This window comes from Rhincodon typus, chromosome 19 (assembly GCF_021869965.1).
Source record: "Rhincodon typus isolate 14 chromosome 19, sRhiTyp1.1, whole genome shotgun sequence".
Lineage (NCBI taxonomy): Eukaryota > Metazoa > Chordata > Chondrichthyes > Orectolobiformes > Rhincodontidae > Rhincodon > Rhincodon typus.
In genome coordinates this window covers 47,785,165-47,804,382 of record NC_063350.1, presented here as the reverse complement: position 1 = coordinate 47,804,382, position 19,218 = coordinate 47,785,165, and the positions used below count along the sequence as shown (strand labels likewise).

The 19,218-nt window shown below is 41.2% G+C and overlaps 1 protein-coding gene across 4 annotated transcripts in view; it reads left to right on the top strand.

Moving 5' to 3' along the window:
- ncoa5 (nuclear receptor coactivator 5) overlaps positions 1–19,218 on the top strand; it is a 37,383-nt gene that overhangs the window by 13,456 nt on the left and 4,709 nt on the right. For all 4 annotated transcript variants that reach the window (XM_020511311.2, XM_048608616.1, XM_020511308.2 and 1 more), the window contains 6 exons: positions 41–107; positions 2,170–2,310; positions 9,163–9,281; positions 14,604–14,727; positions 15,848–16,047; positions 18,861–19,175. In XM_020511311.2, the coding sequence (XP_020366900.1) occupies positions 41–107; positions 2,170–2,310; positions 9,163–9,281; positions 14,604–14,727; positions 15,848–16,047; positions 18,861–19,175 (966 nt within the window). The remainder of the gene's footprint in view (positions 1–40; positions 108–2,169; positions 2,311–9,162; positions 9,282–14,603; positions 14,728–15,847; positions 16,048–18,860; positions 19,176–19,218) is intronic.

Below are 19,218 nucleotides of genomic sequence, written 5' to 3'. Positions count from 1 at the left end.
ATTTTTGTTTTGTACAAATTGGTTGGTTGGTTCTTTTCAGATGTTAATATGGCAGCTGAAAGAAGAAATTCGAATAAAACTGCACGGAGACCGAGTCCTCCGAGAAGGTAATAAAATTGTGCATTTTTTTCACGAAGACAAGACAGTGCTGGGATGACGCTCGTCTTTTGTTATATCAGCATATATAAAGTTCTAAAACTGGCCTGCTTGCTATGGCTATTCTCCATTTGATCGTGATGTAAGTTTTACATTTATATGACAAGTTAATTTTGTTTACTTCTCATCTTGTTTTTCGTAGTGAGTCAGTTGTATATTCTGCAAGCTTATAACAAAATTATGTAGCATTAATACTTATGTATATCAACAATGTAATTTAGCATTTATACAAAATAAAATTTGATGCATTTTGAATTACAACTTGCAATGAATTTTCCAAGTATTCTTTGGGGCATTGACCATGTGTCATGCATCCCAGTGATTCTTATCAGTGTGCTTGTTTTTCATCACCTCACATCTCGTTTGCTGTTGCGTCCATTCACTTTTCATAATTGGGCTTATTAATGTGTTCTAATCCTAGTGAGGTAAGTATCAGTAAATGAATGAAGGGAGGAGGAGGCTGATGTGAAGCTGGCAATGATACCTTGTGGCCTTGATAACCTGGTGGTACACACTGATACATCCTTCCATTGTTCCTTTCCTCTTGAGACAGGGACCGTGATGAAGACGTAAAAGACGATTAAATTAAAAGCTGATGCCAAATCAATAACTTCAGTTCAGATGAACTGAATCAAACTTCAATCGTGCAGTATGGCTTGAAACAGATCTTATTCTCAGATCTATTTGGGAATGCTGAAGTCTATTCTCTACGTGAAGAATGTAGAACTATCACTGGTGTGTTGTCCTGCATGCCCCATTTGTCATAGTATGTAGACTCCAGCATCAAATATTCTTGGCTACTGGAGTCAACAACATGGCATGTGAAACTTTCTTGAAAGGAGCAGTTTGAACAATCCTACCAGCGTTGGAGTTCTTTCGACACTTCTGTGTGTTTGTGTGATGTTTTGTGGATTTCGGAGTCACATTCTTGGTGAACATCACGTTCTCTTTGTAGGTACAAACACTTTTTTCCCCCTCTTTTTCATTTGTATTGTTTCTTTCATCTAAGATATTTAATTAAAGGTAAGTAACAGTTGACTAGTGAAATATTTAATTTGGAGGTGGCTGGAAGTTACGATTAGAAAGTGACTCCAAAGAAAAATTAACATCTTCGTGCAGTCTGTGGAAAATCGGTTTAACATAGATGAATCTGAATTGCTGCTCCTGCTGGGCGATTAAAAAGTGTTAGGCTAAACTGGATTTGTATTGCGTGTGGAAGCAGTGGCTACAGTTCTGTTTTGATTGGTTCAGTGGGGAGAAAAAAATTAAATTTTAAAGAAGAAACAATGTATTGATGATATGGGAGTGACCTTGATTTAATGCGCTCACCTAACCGTGGCTTTTTAAAGTATTGTCATTTTTCATGTTTCTTCAGTTATAAAGACACTGGGTGTCAGCTGAATGATCTGCTATTATGAATTGTAAGAGTAGACCATTAGTTGTCTAAAACTTCAGTTGTTTCCAGACCAATCTTTTTTATCCATTGTCAAAGGATACAGTTCTCAAAGACAGTTTTCAACATGCGTAACCATATATTAGGAAATCTGTATGCTGTCAAGGATCTGAATTTCCCATCCTGAGTTGTTTCTCCTTGTTTTCATCACTTCCTGAGGTATGGAAAGGGTTAGAGGTTAGATTTAGTGTGACATTTAAATGAATTGAGCAATTGGCTACTCCTTGGTTCGATTCTTTTTTAAAAGAAAAGCTGCAGTAAATTTCAATCAATAAACATTGACTCCATTTTAGTCTTAGTTTACAAATATGTAATCTGTAGTATTATATATCTGGAAATAGGATAAGTTTGAGCAAACACTACCGAATTTAAATGTCTTATATTTGGTATTAGACAGTGGTTCAAACTTGGAAATTTCTGCTGTGTCTAGCATTCCCAACTTAATGAGTAAGGGTACCCTTACTCATTTGACATTGCGGATTTTCAGATTCGGGCTTTCCAGATCCTGGGTTTTAAACCATCTATAGTAACTTACACATTGTTTCATCTGATTTTAATAGAGACCCATTTGCCTTTGGTGATGAACGTGATGTAAGACGTGAACGCTCTCCACTCAGACCTACCAGAGATGAACGTGATGCAAGGGATCCCCTATTTGATCGATACAGGGATGCTAGAGACCCTAGGGACCCAACCTACAGGTAAAATTTGCAAATATATTGAAGGTAGAGCAGCGGCGATTTGTCCAAATGGACTTCTGCTAGGCATTTGACAAGGTTCTGCATGGTAGACAGGTTAGCAAGGTTAGATCCTGTGGAATCCGGGGAGAGGTAGCTATTTGGATACAAAATTGGCTTGAAGGTGGGAGACAGAGAGGGTTGTGGTGGGTTGTTTTTCAGACTGGGGGCCTGTAACCAGCGGTACGCCGCAAGGATCGGTGCTGTGTCCAATTCTTCTTGTCATGTATATAACTGAGTTGGATGTGAGTATAGCAGGAATGGTTAATAAGGTTGCGGATGACATCAAAGTTGGTGTAGTGGGCAGTGAAGAAGGTTATTTGAGTGCAACAGGACCTTGATCAGATGATCTGAGGATAGTTTAATTTAGATAAATGTGACGTGTTCCATTTTGGCAAGTCAAATCAGGGCAGGACTCGTACACTTAATGGTAGGGTCCTGGGGAGTGTTGCTGAACAAAGACCTTCGGCTGCAGGTTCATAGTTACTTGAAGGTGGAGTCGTAGGTTGAAAGGATTGTGAAAGCATTTGACACACTTTATTGGTTGGTGCATTGAATATAGGAGTTGGGATGTCATGTTGCGGCTGTACAGGGCAATGGTTAGGCCTCTTTGCAATATTGCATTCAATTTACAAGGATGTTGCTGGGTGGAGGGTTTGACTGACAGAGAATCTGAATAGACTGGAGCTATTCTCCCTGGAATATAGAATGTTGAGGGGTGACCTTATAAAGCTTCATGATTTTATAAACGTCGTGGATAGGACGAATACCCCTTCCAGGGTAGGGGAGTCCAGGACTAGAGGATGTACGTTTAAGGTGGGAGGTGAAAGATTTAAAAGGGACCTAAGGGGCAACTTTTTCACACAGAGGGTGGTGCATGTATGGAGTGAACTGCCATAGGAAGTGGTGGAGGCTGGTACAATTACAACATTTAAAAGGCACCTGGGTGGGTATAGAAATAGGAAGGGTTTAGAAGGATATGGCCAAATGCTGGCAAACGGAATGAGATTAACTCAGGATACCTGGTTGGTATGGACGAGTTGGACCAACAATCTGTTTCTGTGCTGTATGATTCTCTGACTCTATTTACAAATATCAGAAGATTGTCCAAAGTGTCAGTTAAAGTAACTTGAATCTGTTATGAAACATTGGGCAGAGTGTCTTGTAAGTTCTCCATTTTATTTTATCAATTTTTGATATTTTATGTCCTACAGCCACAAGTGAACATGACTATATAAAAAAACTGCTTAAGTCATATCATGTAAGTGGAGAAAACAATCCAAGTTTTAGCTTTGCTGGCTGGAGAGAGACTGGTCTTCTGAATCTAACTTGTATCATTTAATTTTATTTGTTGTACTTGGCGTTTCAGGATGCGAAATAAAATATCATCTTTAGGTAGACTGCTAAACTAGTACAGCTTGTAGACAATACAAACTGGTGCCAGTGTGTAATATTTATGGATCATTGGGATCCCTTCTGGGGCAGAGGTCACCTGTACAAAAAGGATGGATTGTACTGAACTGGGCGGGGACCAATGTCCTGGTGGGGAGATTGCCTAGAGCTACTCAGCAGGGCTTAAACTAGCCTGGCAGGGGGATGACAGCCTAAATAGTCGTGAGACAAAAGAGAAAACCAGCAAATACAAAAGTTAAAAGACAGCAAGTTAAATTGACAAGACAGGCAAGAGCATGGCAGAGAAAGAAGGAACACTGAATTAAACTGCATTTATTTCAGTGCAAGAGGCTTGACAGGTAAGGCAGATGAACTCTGCATGGATGGGAGCATGGGATTGGGATATCATGGCTAATACGAAACATGGCTGAGGGAGGGACAGGACTGGCAGCTCAATGTTCTGGAGTATACATGCAATAGGAACAATAGAAGGGGAGGCAGGATGTAGATGAATTGGCATTTTTGATTAGGGAAAATATCATGGCAGTGCTTTGGACAATCCCTCAGGAATATCCTGTGAGGCTATATGGGTGGAACTGAGAAATCAGAAAGGGGTGATAGGCTCCCTAATAGTCAGTGGGAAATCAAGGAGTAAATATGTAGGGAGATCACAGATAGCTGTAAGAATAATAGGAATGTAATAGTGGGGATTTTAACCTCCAAACATAGTGGGACTGCCACAGTGTTAAGGGAATAGATTAAGTGTGTTGAGGAAAACTTTCTTAGTCAATATGCGGATGGTCATACTAGACAAGGGGAAATACTCAACCTCCTCTTGGGGAAATAATGCAAGTCATTAAGGTGTTAGTGGGTGAGCACTTTGGGATCAATGACAATAATTCTGTTAGTTTTAAAATAGTAGTGGAAAGGGATAGGTCTGGTCCACGAATTAAAGTTCTAAACTGGGGCAAGCTGCTTCCAGGTAAAGGTACGTCTGGCAAGTGAGAGACTTCCAAAAGTGAGGTATGAAAGTTCGGGGCCAACATGTTCCCATTAGTGGGAGGGTAAAGCTGGCACAAGTAGGGAACACCAGGAAGCTGGGGTTAGAAGTTGTGGGACCTCTAACAGAGATATTTGTATTATCGACAGCTACGGGTGAGATGCTGGAAGATGGGTAATGTTGTGCCATTATGTAAGAAAGGCTGCAAGGAAAAGCCAGGCAACTGAAGACTGCTCAGCATAATATAAATGGTGGGTAAGTTGTTGGAGGGGATCCTGAGAGACAGGATCTGTTTGCATTTGAAAAGGCAAGGACTAATTTGGGATAGTCAGTATGGCTTTGTGTGGGGGAAATCAGGTCTCTCAAATTTGTTTGGAGTCCTTCGAAGTGATGACCTAGAGATAGATGAAGGTAGAGTAGTAAATGTTGTATACGTAAACTTTAGCAAGGCCTTTGACAAGGTTCTGCCCAGTTAGACTGGTTAATAACATTAGAACCTGGGATCCAGGGAAAACTAGACTATTGGATACGATATAGGCTTGAAGGTAGGAGACGGGGTGGTGGCAGAGGATTGCTTTTCAGACTGGAGGCCTGCGACCAGTGGTATGCCACAAGGATTGCTGCTGGGCCCATTGTTTTATATAAATAATTTGGATGAGAAAATAGGAATGGTAGGGCCCTTGGGAGTGTTCTCAAACAGGCTACAGGTACATAGCTCCTTGAAAGTGGTGTCCTGGGTAAACAGGGTGATGAAGGTGGTGTTTGGCATGCTTGCCTTCATTGTCCAGAGCATTGAGAACAGCAGTTCTGTCATGTTAGGGCTGTACAAGACATTGGTGAGGCAACGTTTAGAGTACTGCATACAATTCTGGTTGCCCCACTATAGGAAGGAAGTTGAACTGGAAAGAATGCAAAAAAAAATGTACAGGGATATTACCGAGACCGGAAGGTTTGAGTTATAAGGAGAGGCTGGAACATAGGAGGATGAGGGCTCACCTTACAGAGGTGTATAAAATTGTGAGGAGTATAGATAAGATGAATAGTCGAGGTCTTTTCCACAGGGTAGGGGTGTCCAAAACTAGAGGGCATGGGTGTAAAGGTAACGGAAAAGATTTAAAAGGGACCTGAGGGACAACATCTTCCCACAGGTGGTGAGTATACAGAACAAGCTGCCAGAGGAAGTGGTAGAGGCGGGTACAATTACAAAATTTAAAATGAATTGAGACGTATAGGAGGAATAATGGCCAAACACAGGTGAATGGGCCTAGTTTGGTTTAGGAAACCTGGTCGTCATGGATAAGTTGGGCCAAAGTTTCCATTCTCTGACTGTAAGTGTGAAAATTTCAAATCCCCTGTGTTTTGTCAGTTACATTGTGGAATGTATCATTCAGACTGGAGCAAAATTTCCTAAGGATTCAGGTCACCTGATACCTGAAAGGAGTCAATGGACTGTACTGTACATCATGAACATCTGTAAAGTCTTTAGCTCTTGAAAATTTTTTCGAGAAATGGAAAAATGTTTGTTTTACCAGCAACTGCCTCAACCAAAGGACAGAGTGGGGGAAAAAATAGTACCCATTTACTTACATTAACTATTTTGACAGCAAACGCTTTGTAGGCACTTTCAAGGTCCCTGCACATTTTATTAATATTTTGAATTAAGGTATTGCCATTAGTAATCAATAAAAATGGTTTGGGGTGAGTTAAAATGCAGGCTGCGTAGGTATGGTTGAGCATAGGGTTTATGTAGACAATAAAGTAGTGGGGAATAGTTGAGACGTTCCTGTCGTCAAGCTTATAAAAAGGAGGCATGGTTCAGGGTTTTGAGAGCAGATGAGATGAGGGATGTCCAGAATTGAGTTATGTTATGAAAATGTAGGTGCGTAGCAGTCTCCTGTCAGAACTTTTCGGGTATTAGACAAGTTATGAACGAGTCTTTACTCATTTAAATGTGTATGGTGTTAGAATGTAGTTCGAAAGATGATGGCTTCCTTTAGTTGAAGTAAATTTCTAAGTAACACTGACGTGTAGAAGATCAATTATTGGGTGAAATCACTTTATTCCTTTAAAGAACATTTGTGTGATTTTCCTATCCAGCTTTAAAGACAGTTGATTGTTTTGTTGAAACCAGAAGTTGAGAGCTTGAAGCACAATGCTCTAATATATTATCTAAAGTGCCACTTTGTTCTTTTTATGTCCTGCAGCAGTTCTATTTCAGACAGAGTTTCTTATGAGGCATCCAAAAGAGTAGAAAGCTGATGTTATTCTCAAATGTTGGGAAGCAGCAGTCTTTCTAAAGATGACGTTCAGAATGTAAATAGAATAGCCGTTGTAACAAAATTAAAATTTTATTTTGAAGTTGATCTATCTTTGCAGCATACCTTTTTCTCCTTCCTTCTGTTCGCCTTCCCTTCTTTCCCATTGCTGCTCCAGCATCCCAAACATCCCACCAGCCTTCGTTCACTCCCAGGTAAAGAAAGGAAACTGACTCTCTACTGGAACAACGTCCATTCACAGCCTCTGTCCTGCTGGGGCTCGGACCTCTGTCTCGACTCCCTGGACTGCATAGCTGATGACACGACTGCACACAGAATGTGAAAGATGTCCTGCTGCCTGTCCCATTGCAGTCACCTGATGGTTGTGGGCCATTTTGATGTTACGGATTATCCAGCAATCTCCTCAAATCAGTGTGGCCAAAACAACAATGTCAGTTCCTATCATAGTGCTTTTAGGGCTTGTCTCAACTAACTACAATATAAAACCACTTACAACTATTACATTGGATGATCAAATTCTGTATAAATGCATGTATTGCACCATTCTTTCAGTTTTTTTCTCGGTTTTGAGCTTTAATTGAAGTTTGAAGGTGTTTTATAATTTTTGTCCAGGCAAAGTTGCTGTGGTTTCCTGATACCAGCTTTCAGTATATTGAAAATGTGTTGTGTGTTGTATATTGTATTTCCTCATCAACAACCATTTCTCTTTGTAAATAACGTACAGAAGATGATTTGTCTCAGGTTCTTCACAGATCTGTTGGTAAGCAGATTTTGACAGTTTTGAGCTACAGGAAATATTAGGATAAATGGCTACTAACTTGGGTCAGATATGGGTTATGGAGAAGTAACAAAAAACTGAAATCCAGACAACCTAGGTAACAGAGTACAGCCACCAATGGTGGGGTGATTAAAATATAGGGGTGCTCAAGAGACTGGAATTAGATGAGATCTAATATCGTGGAGAATTGAGGCATTGGAGTAATTTGAGTTTATGGAAACCAAGGTAGTGTAAGGATGGACGTTGAGGTATTCCTTAACTTTTGAACTGAAGTAGATAGGCAAATCTGGCTCCGGGTGATGAATAGAACTGAATAAGAGCCCTAACAGTTTTGGTTGACATGGCCTCCGCTGGTCTAAACGTGGGAATTCAGCCAGGGTTGTGTTAACCTTTTTGACTACCGGAAATAACACCGGTTCGGATGAACTTAAGTAGGATAGAGTCAGATTATACTTCAGGTTAGAGGTGGAAATTGGTGATTTCATGATCTTTGCAGCTATGGGGTTGGAAGCTTACTGTTTGAATCAAATATGACATACAGGTTGTTCACCGATTGAACGTGAAGTCAGGAATTAGTATTAAGGAACAGAGTTTATAGTGGGGACTAAGAACTATGGCTTTATTTTTTCCAAAATTTACTTGAAACATGTGATGGAGGAGTGAGATATACATGGAGCAGGGATTGTATTATTTATGTATAACGTTCCTTTTTGAGACAGGGTTCACTATTTATTTTGAAAAGGTTGTCAGCTAGCATAAATATGAAATTCTAGGAGAGCATGTTTATTCAAAAAATCGGTCTGCTTTGTTGGAAATTATATCAAATGCCCTGAAGTTCAATTGTGTGATGTACCAGTGGAGTTGTTGCGACCGAGATAAGAGTAAACTTCCTTCATGGCCCCGTATGCAATTTTTTGACGTGGCTAATCACACCATTTTTACATCTGTCATTTCATACTCATCTAGTTGTAGCCAGTTTATTACTGACCATGTCTTATCTTCCTACTCCTGCACTGTTCCCATTTAGGTATAACAAAGGAAGTGCTGCACACTGATTTAATCTTCAAATAAATTAGGAAAGAGTAGTGCATAAAAGGCCTTTGGGGCAGTTTCTCAAGCAATGCACTTTGGACTGATTAGGCAACATGCTGTTTGTATGTGCTAATGTACAGTGAGATGGAATTAACTTACTTCCTATTAAGTATTGTAAGTTTCACATTCAGTTTGAGGGTGTGAAATGTGAGTATGGCAATAACCAGAAAAGGAGTTAAACTAAAGAATGAGAGAATATCAAAGATAAATCAGCAGTACTTTTCCTACGAGCCCCCATTGTATTGCATGTGTAACCATTGGAACCATGTGTGTTGCAGACGAGATGAAGTCTATGATAGGTATTATCGCTATGACGATGTACTGCGAAGGAAGGAGGAACCATACATGGAACGATTCCGGGAGCCATGGGATTCCAGAGCACCTCGTGAAGTTGATGGTAAGTAATGAACAGAGATCCATGGTGAGGAATGGAATGAATTTTATTTTATTGTGGCCTGGCAAATTCTTTGGGAGGTAGGAGCTTCATGTTACAACTTCATCTGTTTGTACCAAGATTATAAGTTCTTTGATTTTCATCCTGCATTTGAATATGCACTTAACGAGTCTTGGAATTTTGCCTTTAATACTTCACATTCTACTTTGCCTGAACCAGGCCTACTTTACATGTGAAAAATGTGGTGGGTTCTGTCAGGAAATTTGAAATACTGTAGAAGCTGGTTCAACAATCCAACAGGCGTCTTCAGGCATGTGATTTTTAACTAGTTGTTTCATTATAAACTTTTCAGCTGAAAGTATTTCAGGTTTCCTCAATTTGTAGCCAATATGATGTTATGCTGGTTAGCACATAGTTTCTTCTTAAACTTCTGGCAAATTTTTTTTTTTTTTTAAGAGTTAATTGTCGCATACAGAGTGAGATTTGTGAAAATTCCTGACCCAGTGATTGGGTTTCTTTGATACAGTGTGGCAGTAATTTTATTAGTAATGTCACTATACTAGAAAGTCAAAGGTCTAGGCTAATACAGTAGGGACTTGGATTCAAATCAAACTAAATTATTTAATTCAATTAAATACTGGTGCAAGCAGTGATGACAGTGAAACTATTATTGGTTCACTAAAATCCTATAGGGAAGAAATTCTGCCATCCTTTGGTGTGGCCTACTTTTGGCTTCAGGCTCACAGCAGTGAGTTTTTTTACCCTTAACTGCTCCTGTACAATGGCTTCGCTGAGCTGAAACTTGTCTGGAAAATCCATCTCTTCATTGAACCAGCATTCATCCCTGCCTTTACAACGTGTGCAAAACAGCATGCCAGGAGCAGTGCTCTATGTTTTTAATATGATATCAAATCTGGTGATATTACAGCACAGTTCTACTCGCTAAACAGCAGAAGCAGCATGCAACACAGCCAGGGCATCCTGTAACCAAGAGGAGAGATTAAAGCTTTCAGCTATTGCCACATTCATACACAAGAATGGTGAATAAATAATCAACTAATTGGAAGAGACTGTACAAGTCTTCAGTGATGAGAGAACCCAACTTATCGGTATGAAAGCTGGATTGAAATATTCGCACCATTTTCACTCAAGTGTCAGGTGGATTAGACTCTTAAATCCTTTCTAGTTCCCCAGCACCACTCGATATGACAGCAAAAACTGAGTTGAAGGAATTAGATACAGCAAGGGTGTCCTGTCAACATTTGGGCAGTAATAGTGACGAGTTGCTCTAGCTGCAGTTCTAACTAAACTGTTACAGTACTCCTAAAACCAATTTAAAAATTGCCCAACTATATTGCTATGCGAAATGCAGCTCAAATTTGCTTAACCAGGTAATGCACATCAGTCCATTCTGCACCATGAGTGATGGAGGGTACTGTTCTTGGTGTTTACTGAGCAGTAATCTGTTTGCTAGTGTTCAGTTTGGGTTTTGGTAGGGCCATTTGATTCCTGACCTGATTGCATCTTGGCCCAAGTAGGGACAAAAGAGCTGAATGCTCATGGTGAGGGGAGACTTAAGGCACCAGATGTCCAAGTCTAGTGCCAAGGACCTCCAGTCGAAACAAAGTCAATGGGAAATTGTGGGGTTTGAATAGCATTCTGACACAAAGTAGGATGATTGATAAAACAGTTGATCTCCCAACAATCACAATGATCTGTCTGTTTATCATATGATCAGACGTTCAGAAAATCGGTATCATGTTCAAGACCATGTAGTATGAATGGCAGCGCTAACATTAGTGGACTAGTAATCTACAGGCACACTCTAATGCTGTGTGGATAAATGTCATCATGACGGCTGGTGGAATTGAATTTCAATTCCAGTGTGGTGGTGGTGTATTGCAGTCAGTAATGTGTGCCTAGAACTTAAAGTTCAGAGTCAGTAACCTTAAACCTAATAATTCTGGATGCTGGAAATCAGAAACCAAATCAGATTGCTTGAAGAATGCAGCAGGTCTGGCAGCATCTGTGGAGAGAAATCAGTTAAAGTTTCAAGTCCAGTGACCCTCCGGAACTGATTGCAGAACACCTACATATCTTCTATGTACAAAGTGGTTGCCCATTCTCCGCTTTGTCCCCCCAGTGTAGAGGACACAACTTTTTGAGCAGCAAATGCAGTAAATGTTCTTGCTGTAAAAATGACCTGAGATTTCTGACGTTTGAACAGACCATTGTGTTCCCTGGCTGCATCATCTTTCAGGTTTATTCCAGTGCTGTGACCAAACTCGGCGCAAGCTGGAAGAACAACATCTCAGTTTCCACTTGGGGGCCCTGCAATCTTCTGGACTCAATATCAAGTTCAGTAATTTTAGGAATTAGCACCTTCTCCCATCTCCTTACCCAAATCCAGGTCTTGTCGTCATATGGGTTGCTGCAGCAAACAACCTGTTGTCAGCCCCAGCAGTTCCCATTAGCAGCTATTCGTTTTCCCAGGTTGATCTTTTACCCAGTCCTTTGTCTGCCCAACTGCTTTCTCTCTCTGGGCTCCATCTCCACCTCCTTATTTACTCCTTCCCCCTCCCCACAGCCTCTTTGGCATATGTGCTAACCTTTTCCTAGGTACAGGCTGTTCTAAAGGAGGGTCATTGGACCTGAAAAGTTAACTGTGTTTTCCACAGGTACTGCCAGACTTGCTGAGTTTTTCCAGCAATTTTTGGTTTTAAGACTGTAATCTTGCTATAAAGACTAATTGGGTTCTCTAATGTTCTTTTAGTGAAGATAATCTGTTGTCTTTACCTGGTCTAGTCAATGTGTGACTCCAGACCCACAACAGTGTGGTTCTTTTTAATTATCCTCTGAAATGCCCAGCATGGAACTCGGTAGAAGGGAAATGAAATAGGCAAGAAGTGCTATTATTGCCAATGATGCCCCATCCAATGGTAGTGTTTTTAAAGATACTTGCAACTGCTTGAGCTGAGAACTGGAAAGTACCATTTGTACCACACAAGTGCCAAGCTTTATCCTCTGTAACAAGAGAAATCTAGCCATCTCCCAGAGGCATTACCATTGCTGAATATCCCCCACAATCATCGTTCGTGGGCTTAACAATTGAACTAGACTGGCCATGTAAAAACTGTGGTATGAGGTTAGGAACTCTGGGGCATGTAACTCCACTTCTGTAATACTGTGCACTGTCTCCAAGATGTAAGTCTGGAGTGTGACAGAACTCCCCACTTACGTGGACAAGTGCAGCTTAAACAAATTCTTTAAACTGTGTCCAGAATGAAGCAGCCTGCTTGTTTGGCACTCCATCTACTACTTTCAACCGTCGTTCCCTCCCCCATATACCAGGTGCATTGCAACAATTTCCTGAGCCTCTTCAAAAGCAACTTCCAAACCCACAATGGCTATTCCTTAGAATGATAGGGCACCAAATGCCAAGGTGCAAAATCTGCTGTTCCTCTGAGCCATGCACCATCCTGATTTGGAGTTAAATCACTGTTTCTTTACTATCACTGAGTCAAAATCTTGGCACTCTGACCCTGGCTGCGGTGAGTGTACGTGCATCATTTGAACTGCAAAAGTTGGACAAGGCTGTTTAGCAACACCTTGAGGGTGCTTTGAATTGGGAAACAAGTCCTCTTCTAAGCAGCAGTGCCATTGTGTGAAATAATGGAAAAAATTACTTTGGCAGTTGGTTCTGTTTTTTGAGTTAAGATTCCATGCTGTCTTATTGTTTTCATGATCATCTGTGTGATTGAAAGGAACAGAAGCGTAACCTCTGCAAATTTGTACCTGTACATAGACACTGATTAGCAACTCTAAATAACCTTGATAAATATAGGTTGCAACTTGAAAGAAACTGCATAGGTTGCAACTTGAAAGAAACTGCATACTCTTGGAGACTACAATTTTAGACCGGCTTTAAGCACTGGGTCTAAACATGAGAAAAGCAGGGGCACAGGTGAGAGAAGATCACTTTCTTGGAATTGAGATTTCTGTATGAAGCTCCGTTGTGGCGGTGAGATTGCTTGCATGGTTCAGTCCAATAGCTGAATACTTTGGAAGACCTGACTTTTGGATTAATTGCCCATCCCACAAAGATAGCACAGCATCTCACCTTACTTAGTGTTAGTGCAGGAATGGAGAAAAGAGATCAAGGAGACTCATGCAACAAAATTTCTCCTTTTTCCAGTTGTGTGCCAGTCATCGACTAATGGGTAACTTGCTTGTTTTTGGAACTTGTGAATGGATTTGAAAATTAGTCAAGAGTTCTTAACCTAGATGCTTTCTGCAGGAGTGCACAAATAAACGAGATCAAATACTAGTCCTCTGTCAGTTTGGTGTTTGGAAGGTACATTGTGTTGTTAGTAGAGGCATAGAGTCATAGAGCTTTTCAACATGGAAACAGACCCTTCAGTCCAACTTGTGCATGCTAACCAGATATCCTAAGTTATTCTAGTCCCATTTGGTCCATGTCCCTCTAAACCTGTCCTGTTCCTGCACTAATCTATCCAGATTCCTTTTAAATGCTGTAATTGTATCAGTTTCCACCACTACCTCTGGCAGCTCATTTCATACATGCACTACCCTCTGCATGAGAAAATTGCCCCTTAGGTCCCTTTTAAATCTTTCACTTTAAACCTACAACCTCTAGTTTTGGATTCCACCACTTTGGGGAAACGACCTTACCTGTTTACCCTATCCATGACCCTCATGAACATCTATAATGTCAACCCTCAGCCTCCGATGCGCTAGGGAAAATAGCCCCAGCTTATTCAGCCTGTCCCTATAGCTCAGACCCTCCAACCCTGGCAACATCCTTCTAAACCTTTTCTGAACCCTTTCAAGTTTTCCAACATCCTTCTATAGCAGGAACACCAGAACTGAACATGGTATTCCAAAGTGGCCTAACCAATGTCCTGTACGGCTGCAATATCACCTGCCAACTCCTATACTCAATGCACTGACCAATAAAGGCAAGCATACTAAACACTGCCTTCACTGTCCTGTCTACCTGCGATTTCTCTTGCAAGGAGCAATGAACCTGCACTCCAACATGTCTCTAATCAGCAGCACTCCCCAGAGCCTTAGCATTTAGATGTATAAGCCCATCTTTGGGGTAAATGAAAGAAATTAATTTATTGTTGCTATTCAAACTGGTAACTTCCATGGATTTCATTTAGCTTGCTGTAAGTTCCAATGAGCGGTATAGATCAGATGAATTGAAAACCATAAATCTTTGATTAATGTTGTTTTCTCCATCTCTTTCTCTCCCTCCCCCCCCCCCCCCCCCCCCAAAAAAAAAAAAACAAACCTTTGAAGATCCGATGAGAAGGGAGCGTCGCAGAGAAGAATTATATCGGCAGTATTATGATGAAATCCAGAGACGTTATGACGCAGAAAGACCTGTGGATTGTTCTGTAATCGTCGTCAACAAACAGCAAAAGTGAGTCAAAATGGTTGTCTGTAGAGTGCCTTGTGCATCCTTGGAGTTGTCTGTATTCACATAATAGCCAATTAAATATTTTGAGCTGTGCTCACTTGTCCAATAGAAGCCTCATAGCTATTTTGAATGTAGTGCAATTCCACAAACAACAGTAAAGTGATATCCAAGTAAATTTGGGACTTTGAAGGATGCCTACTTGATTTTTTTGCGCGCGTGTGTAACAGTCCTTTCAAACATTCTGTTCAAGCACTCCCTTCTTATCCAGTTACCACTTACTGGATCTGATTTATTTGAGTGAAATAGGCTTCTCCTAACCATTTCGAGTTCCCTCATAATTTCATACAATATAGTGAAGTCTCTCCTTGGCTTCCATTGTTCTGAAGAGAAAACTCAGTCTATTCAATTATTTTTATTTAAAGACAGAGTTTAAGTCCTGGCAACATGTTAAGTCTCCTTTTCTGGTACAGTCACATTCTTCTTGTATTTCAGTAATCAGAGCTGTATGCAGAATTCTAACTGGTCTAAATAGTATTTCATGTATATTTCTAGTGTAACCTCCCTGATCCTGTTTTCTCTGCTTTGCCTGAAAAGAAAAAGCATCCATATGCATCCTTAAAGGAAAATAATCTTGCCTGCCTACCTGCCCACCTACCTTCAGTGATCTATCGATATGAACAAGGACCATAATAAAGGGAAAATACTGGGGATGCTGGAATGCTGCAGAAATTCAGATCTGGCAGCATTTGTGTAGCGAGAAACTGAATTAATGTTGAGTCTGGCAGGATTCTTCAGAACAAGGACTGTTCATTCTCAACACTTGGTGTTCTCCTATCTAGTTTCTTGAATGCTATGACTAATCCCCAAGGTACTGATAGGTGGAAGTGGTCCCTTTTTCAGTGCATACATTTTTTAAGAGGGTCACTTTTCAGTATTGATACACGTTTAATTACATCTGAATCTTCAGGCTTTCTTTCAGAAACTTTGCTTTTCTACTGCAGGTTCTGAAGTAAATAGATTTTAAAACTATTACATTAATGTGGTTTTATTTCTGTAATTTACTGTCCTAAAGAGGTTCAGTTATTTGTCTTGACCCAGAGATTTACTACTACTGTTTGGTCAGGGAATATGCAGAGTCTGTTGGTCGAAAGGTTCGTGACCTTGGTATGGTTGTCGATTTGATATTCCTCAACACTGAAGTGTCGCTTACACAAGCTCTTGAAGATGTTAGCAGAGGAGGCACAGCATTTGCTATTGTCATCACTCAACAACATGAAATACACAGGTCATGTACTGTCAATATCCTGTTTGGAACACCACAGGGTAAGTATTGCCCTCTAAGTTATTCACTGTTTAACTCTGCAGTAGTGTTTGGTTTTTATTTTCTGGTGTGGATTAAGTTTTGTTTTGGAAACATTGAAATCCACGTAGAATTTCTTGCGTTCTGATTGAAGAGATTGTGGCTTATAAACTATAGGTCACCTATATCTCTGGTGTTCAGTTATTTTTAGCATGAAATTCATCTAGTTGGCATTCAATATTCTTTCTGGAGGATTTCTGACCTTTGAGGTGAGTAACCACTTGAGTAGATTATAGAGCCCATCAGGGCTGTCAAGTAACCGTGTTTGACCTCTGGCTGGTTCATGAAGCAGTTGCAGGATTGTGATGAAGTCATAATGGTCAGCGTAGTTTTGGATCATTCTGGCTTTCTATCAGTGCTATCCTAAAGTGTTGCTTTTCTTTGGTTGTAACTTTGACCTTTTGGAATGCTGCTGCCTTGATGTGCACCTTCTGGGTGCTGAGCTGAACAATTAAAGCTGCATGCTTTTATTTGGGGAAGTTGCATTGTTCAGTGCTGTTTTCGTGCCGTTAGCATTAGGCACTTTGATAGCTGCACGAATAGTCAGAGCACAGCAGTGTGGTAGGAGATAGTAGGAACTGCAGATGCTGGAGAATCTGCGATAACAAGGTGTAGAGCTGGATGAACACAGCAGGCCGAGCAGGAAAGCTGACGTTTCGGGCCTAGACCCTCCTTCAGAAATGGCGGAGGGGAAGGGAGTTCTGAAATAAATAGGGAGAGAGGGGGAGGCGGTTAGAAGATGGATAGAGGAGACAGACCGGTCAAAGAGTCGGGGATGGAGCCAGTAAAGGTGAGTGTAGGTGGGGAGTTAGGGAGGGGATAGGTCAGTCCAGGGAGGACGGACAGGTCAAGGGGGCGGGATGAGGGCTAGTAGGTAGGAGATGGGGAGGAAGGACAGGTTAGGGAGGTGGGGACCAGCTGGGCTGGTTTTGGGATGCGGTAGGGGGAGGGGAGATTTTGAAGCTTGTGAAGTCCACATCCATTGGGTTGCAGGGTTCCCAAGTGAAATGTGAGGTGCTGTTCCTGCAACCTTCGGGAGGCATCGTTGTGGCACTGCAGGATGCCCAGGATGGACATGTCGTCTGAGGAATGGGAGGGGGTGTTGAAATGGTTCGCGACTGGAAGGTGCAGTTGTTTAGTGCGAACCGAGCGTAGGTGTTCCGCAAAGCGGCCCCCAAGCCTCCGCTTGGTTTCCCTGATGTAGAGGAGGCCACAACCGGAACAGCGGATACAGTATACCACATTAGCAGATGTGCCGGTGAACATCTGCTTGATGTGGAAAGTCTTCTTGGGGCCTGGGATGGGGGTGAGGATGTAGGTGTAGCACTTCCTGCGGTTGCAGGGAAAAGTGCTGGTTGTGGTGGGGCTGGAGGGGAGTGTGGAGCAGACAGGGGAGTCACGGAGAGAGTGGTCCCTCTGGAAAGCAGATAAGGGTGGGGAGGGAAAAATGTCTTTGGTGGGGTCGGATTGCAGATGGCGGAAGTGTCGGAGGATGATGCATTGGATCCGAATTGAATGTCCAAATTGGACCTGAGCTGCACATAGAATGCCTTTCTTTGGTTAAGCTGCTTTAAGGCTGAGATTGCAAAGCCCAAAAATCCAGGAGAAAGGTCAGCGTGTCGGTGCTATGTGGATGTTCATCTCTGACCTAAAGCCTTTTCATCACCTGGTCGAATAACCCATCCAATGGCTTTCAATCCCCCACATGAATTAAGTGATACAGAAGTCTGTCTGATTTGAACAAATGTTAATGACAGTCATGTAATCCAGGAGGTGCCAAATCTCTGGAATGACTCGCATGTGGATTTTGTATTCTTACTGATGAGGGTGTTTCAGTTAAACAATGAAGGGTTTTGCGCTTGGTGTAGCTAGACCCTTGCATTATTCCCACAGAAGAAATATTCTTATTTTTAGGATGGCAGTGAGGACTTTGAGAAAGTAAAAATAGAATTCTTCCTGAACATCACAGTGGAGGTGTAGCACTGATGACTTTGCCTGCAATTCAACCAATATGCCAAAGTGTCACAAGTCGTTATTTAGTATGGGGCTTCTGGCATGGATCCAAGATCTCATTCTGGATGGTAAAACCCACTCCAGACCTGAAAGTTGCTGTTGGCCTTTACAGTAAAAGATGCATCTTCTTTCGGCTGTTCCCTTCATAGGTGAGGATAGGAGGATATGGTGTTCAGGATTTTTGAAGTGGTATTCCACTTTTTTTTGGAATCACGTGGCTTATGCAAGCCAAGTGTTGACAAGTTTTGGATCAGTTGACATTGTGGATTACCTACTTTCTTTGATATTGGCAATAGAGACAGTTTGGGAAATGTCCCTGTGTGAAACTAGCAACCATTTTGATCTATGGTAGCTGGTTGCATTGTGAACGTTTTTCTGCTCACTAGTAACTTTTACTGCTATTTTGTCAGGAAGTGAAATGTTGCCAAGCATTGTGATTGCAAATGCTAAAACGGTACGTGCTTTGATGTTCAGTGGTTAGTAAATGTAAATTGTACCCGGATTAAGAATTGGAAGGCATTGAGAAGTTGATGCAGTGATTACTGCACAAAATAGCTAATATGTAATTTGATATGAATAATTGAGGCAAAGTTTAGCAGTATTCTTTGCTGTTGAAATGGAAAATGATGTTTCCTCTTCAGTACATTGTTATTACAGCTTACATGTTGGGTAGATTAACCTTAAATATTTAATCTTGTGGTAATTTTATTATTGACATTGGTAATTGGTGTGTATAGTGAGATTCTCCTTTTTTCATATCCAGAGCATCGTAACATGCCAATGGCAGACGCAATGATCTTGGTTGCACGTAATTATGAGAGGTACAAGACAGAAACACGTGAAAAGGAACGAGAAGAGATTGCAAGAAAGGCAGCTAAAATGGCAGATGAATTCATAGGGCGGGAAAGGGAGCCTACTCAAGGGGCTATGGAAGAGCGAGGAAATCCTCCTGGCATCCAGCCATTGTTGAATTTGCTTGCTGATGGAAGATACCTTACTGTAGAAGAAATTGACAAGATCATTGAATATCTGAGAGAAAAAAAGGAGCGGTTACTTCGAGGAGGAGACTCCTTGCATGGTAATGTTTTGTAACTAATATTTGGAAATTCTGTGTAGGCTGT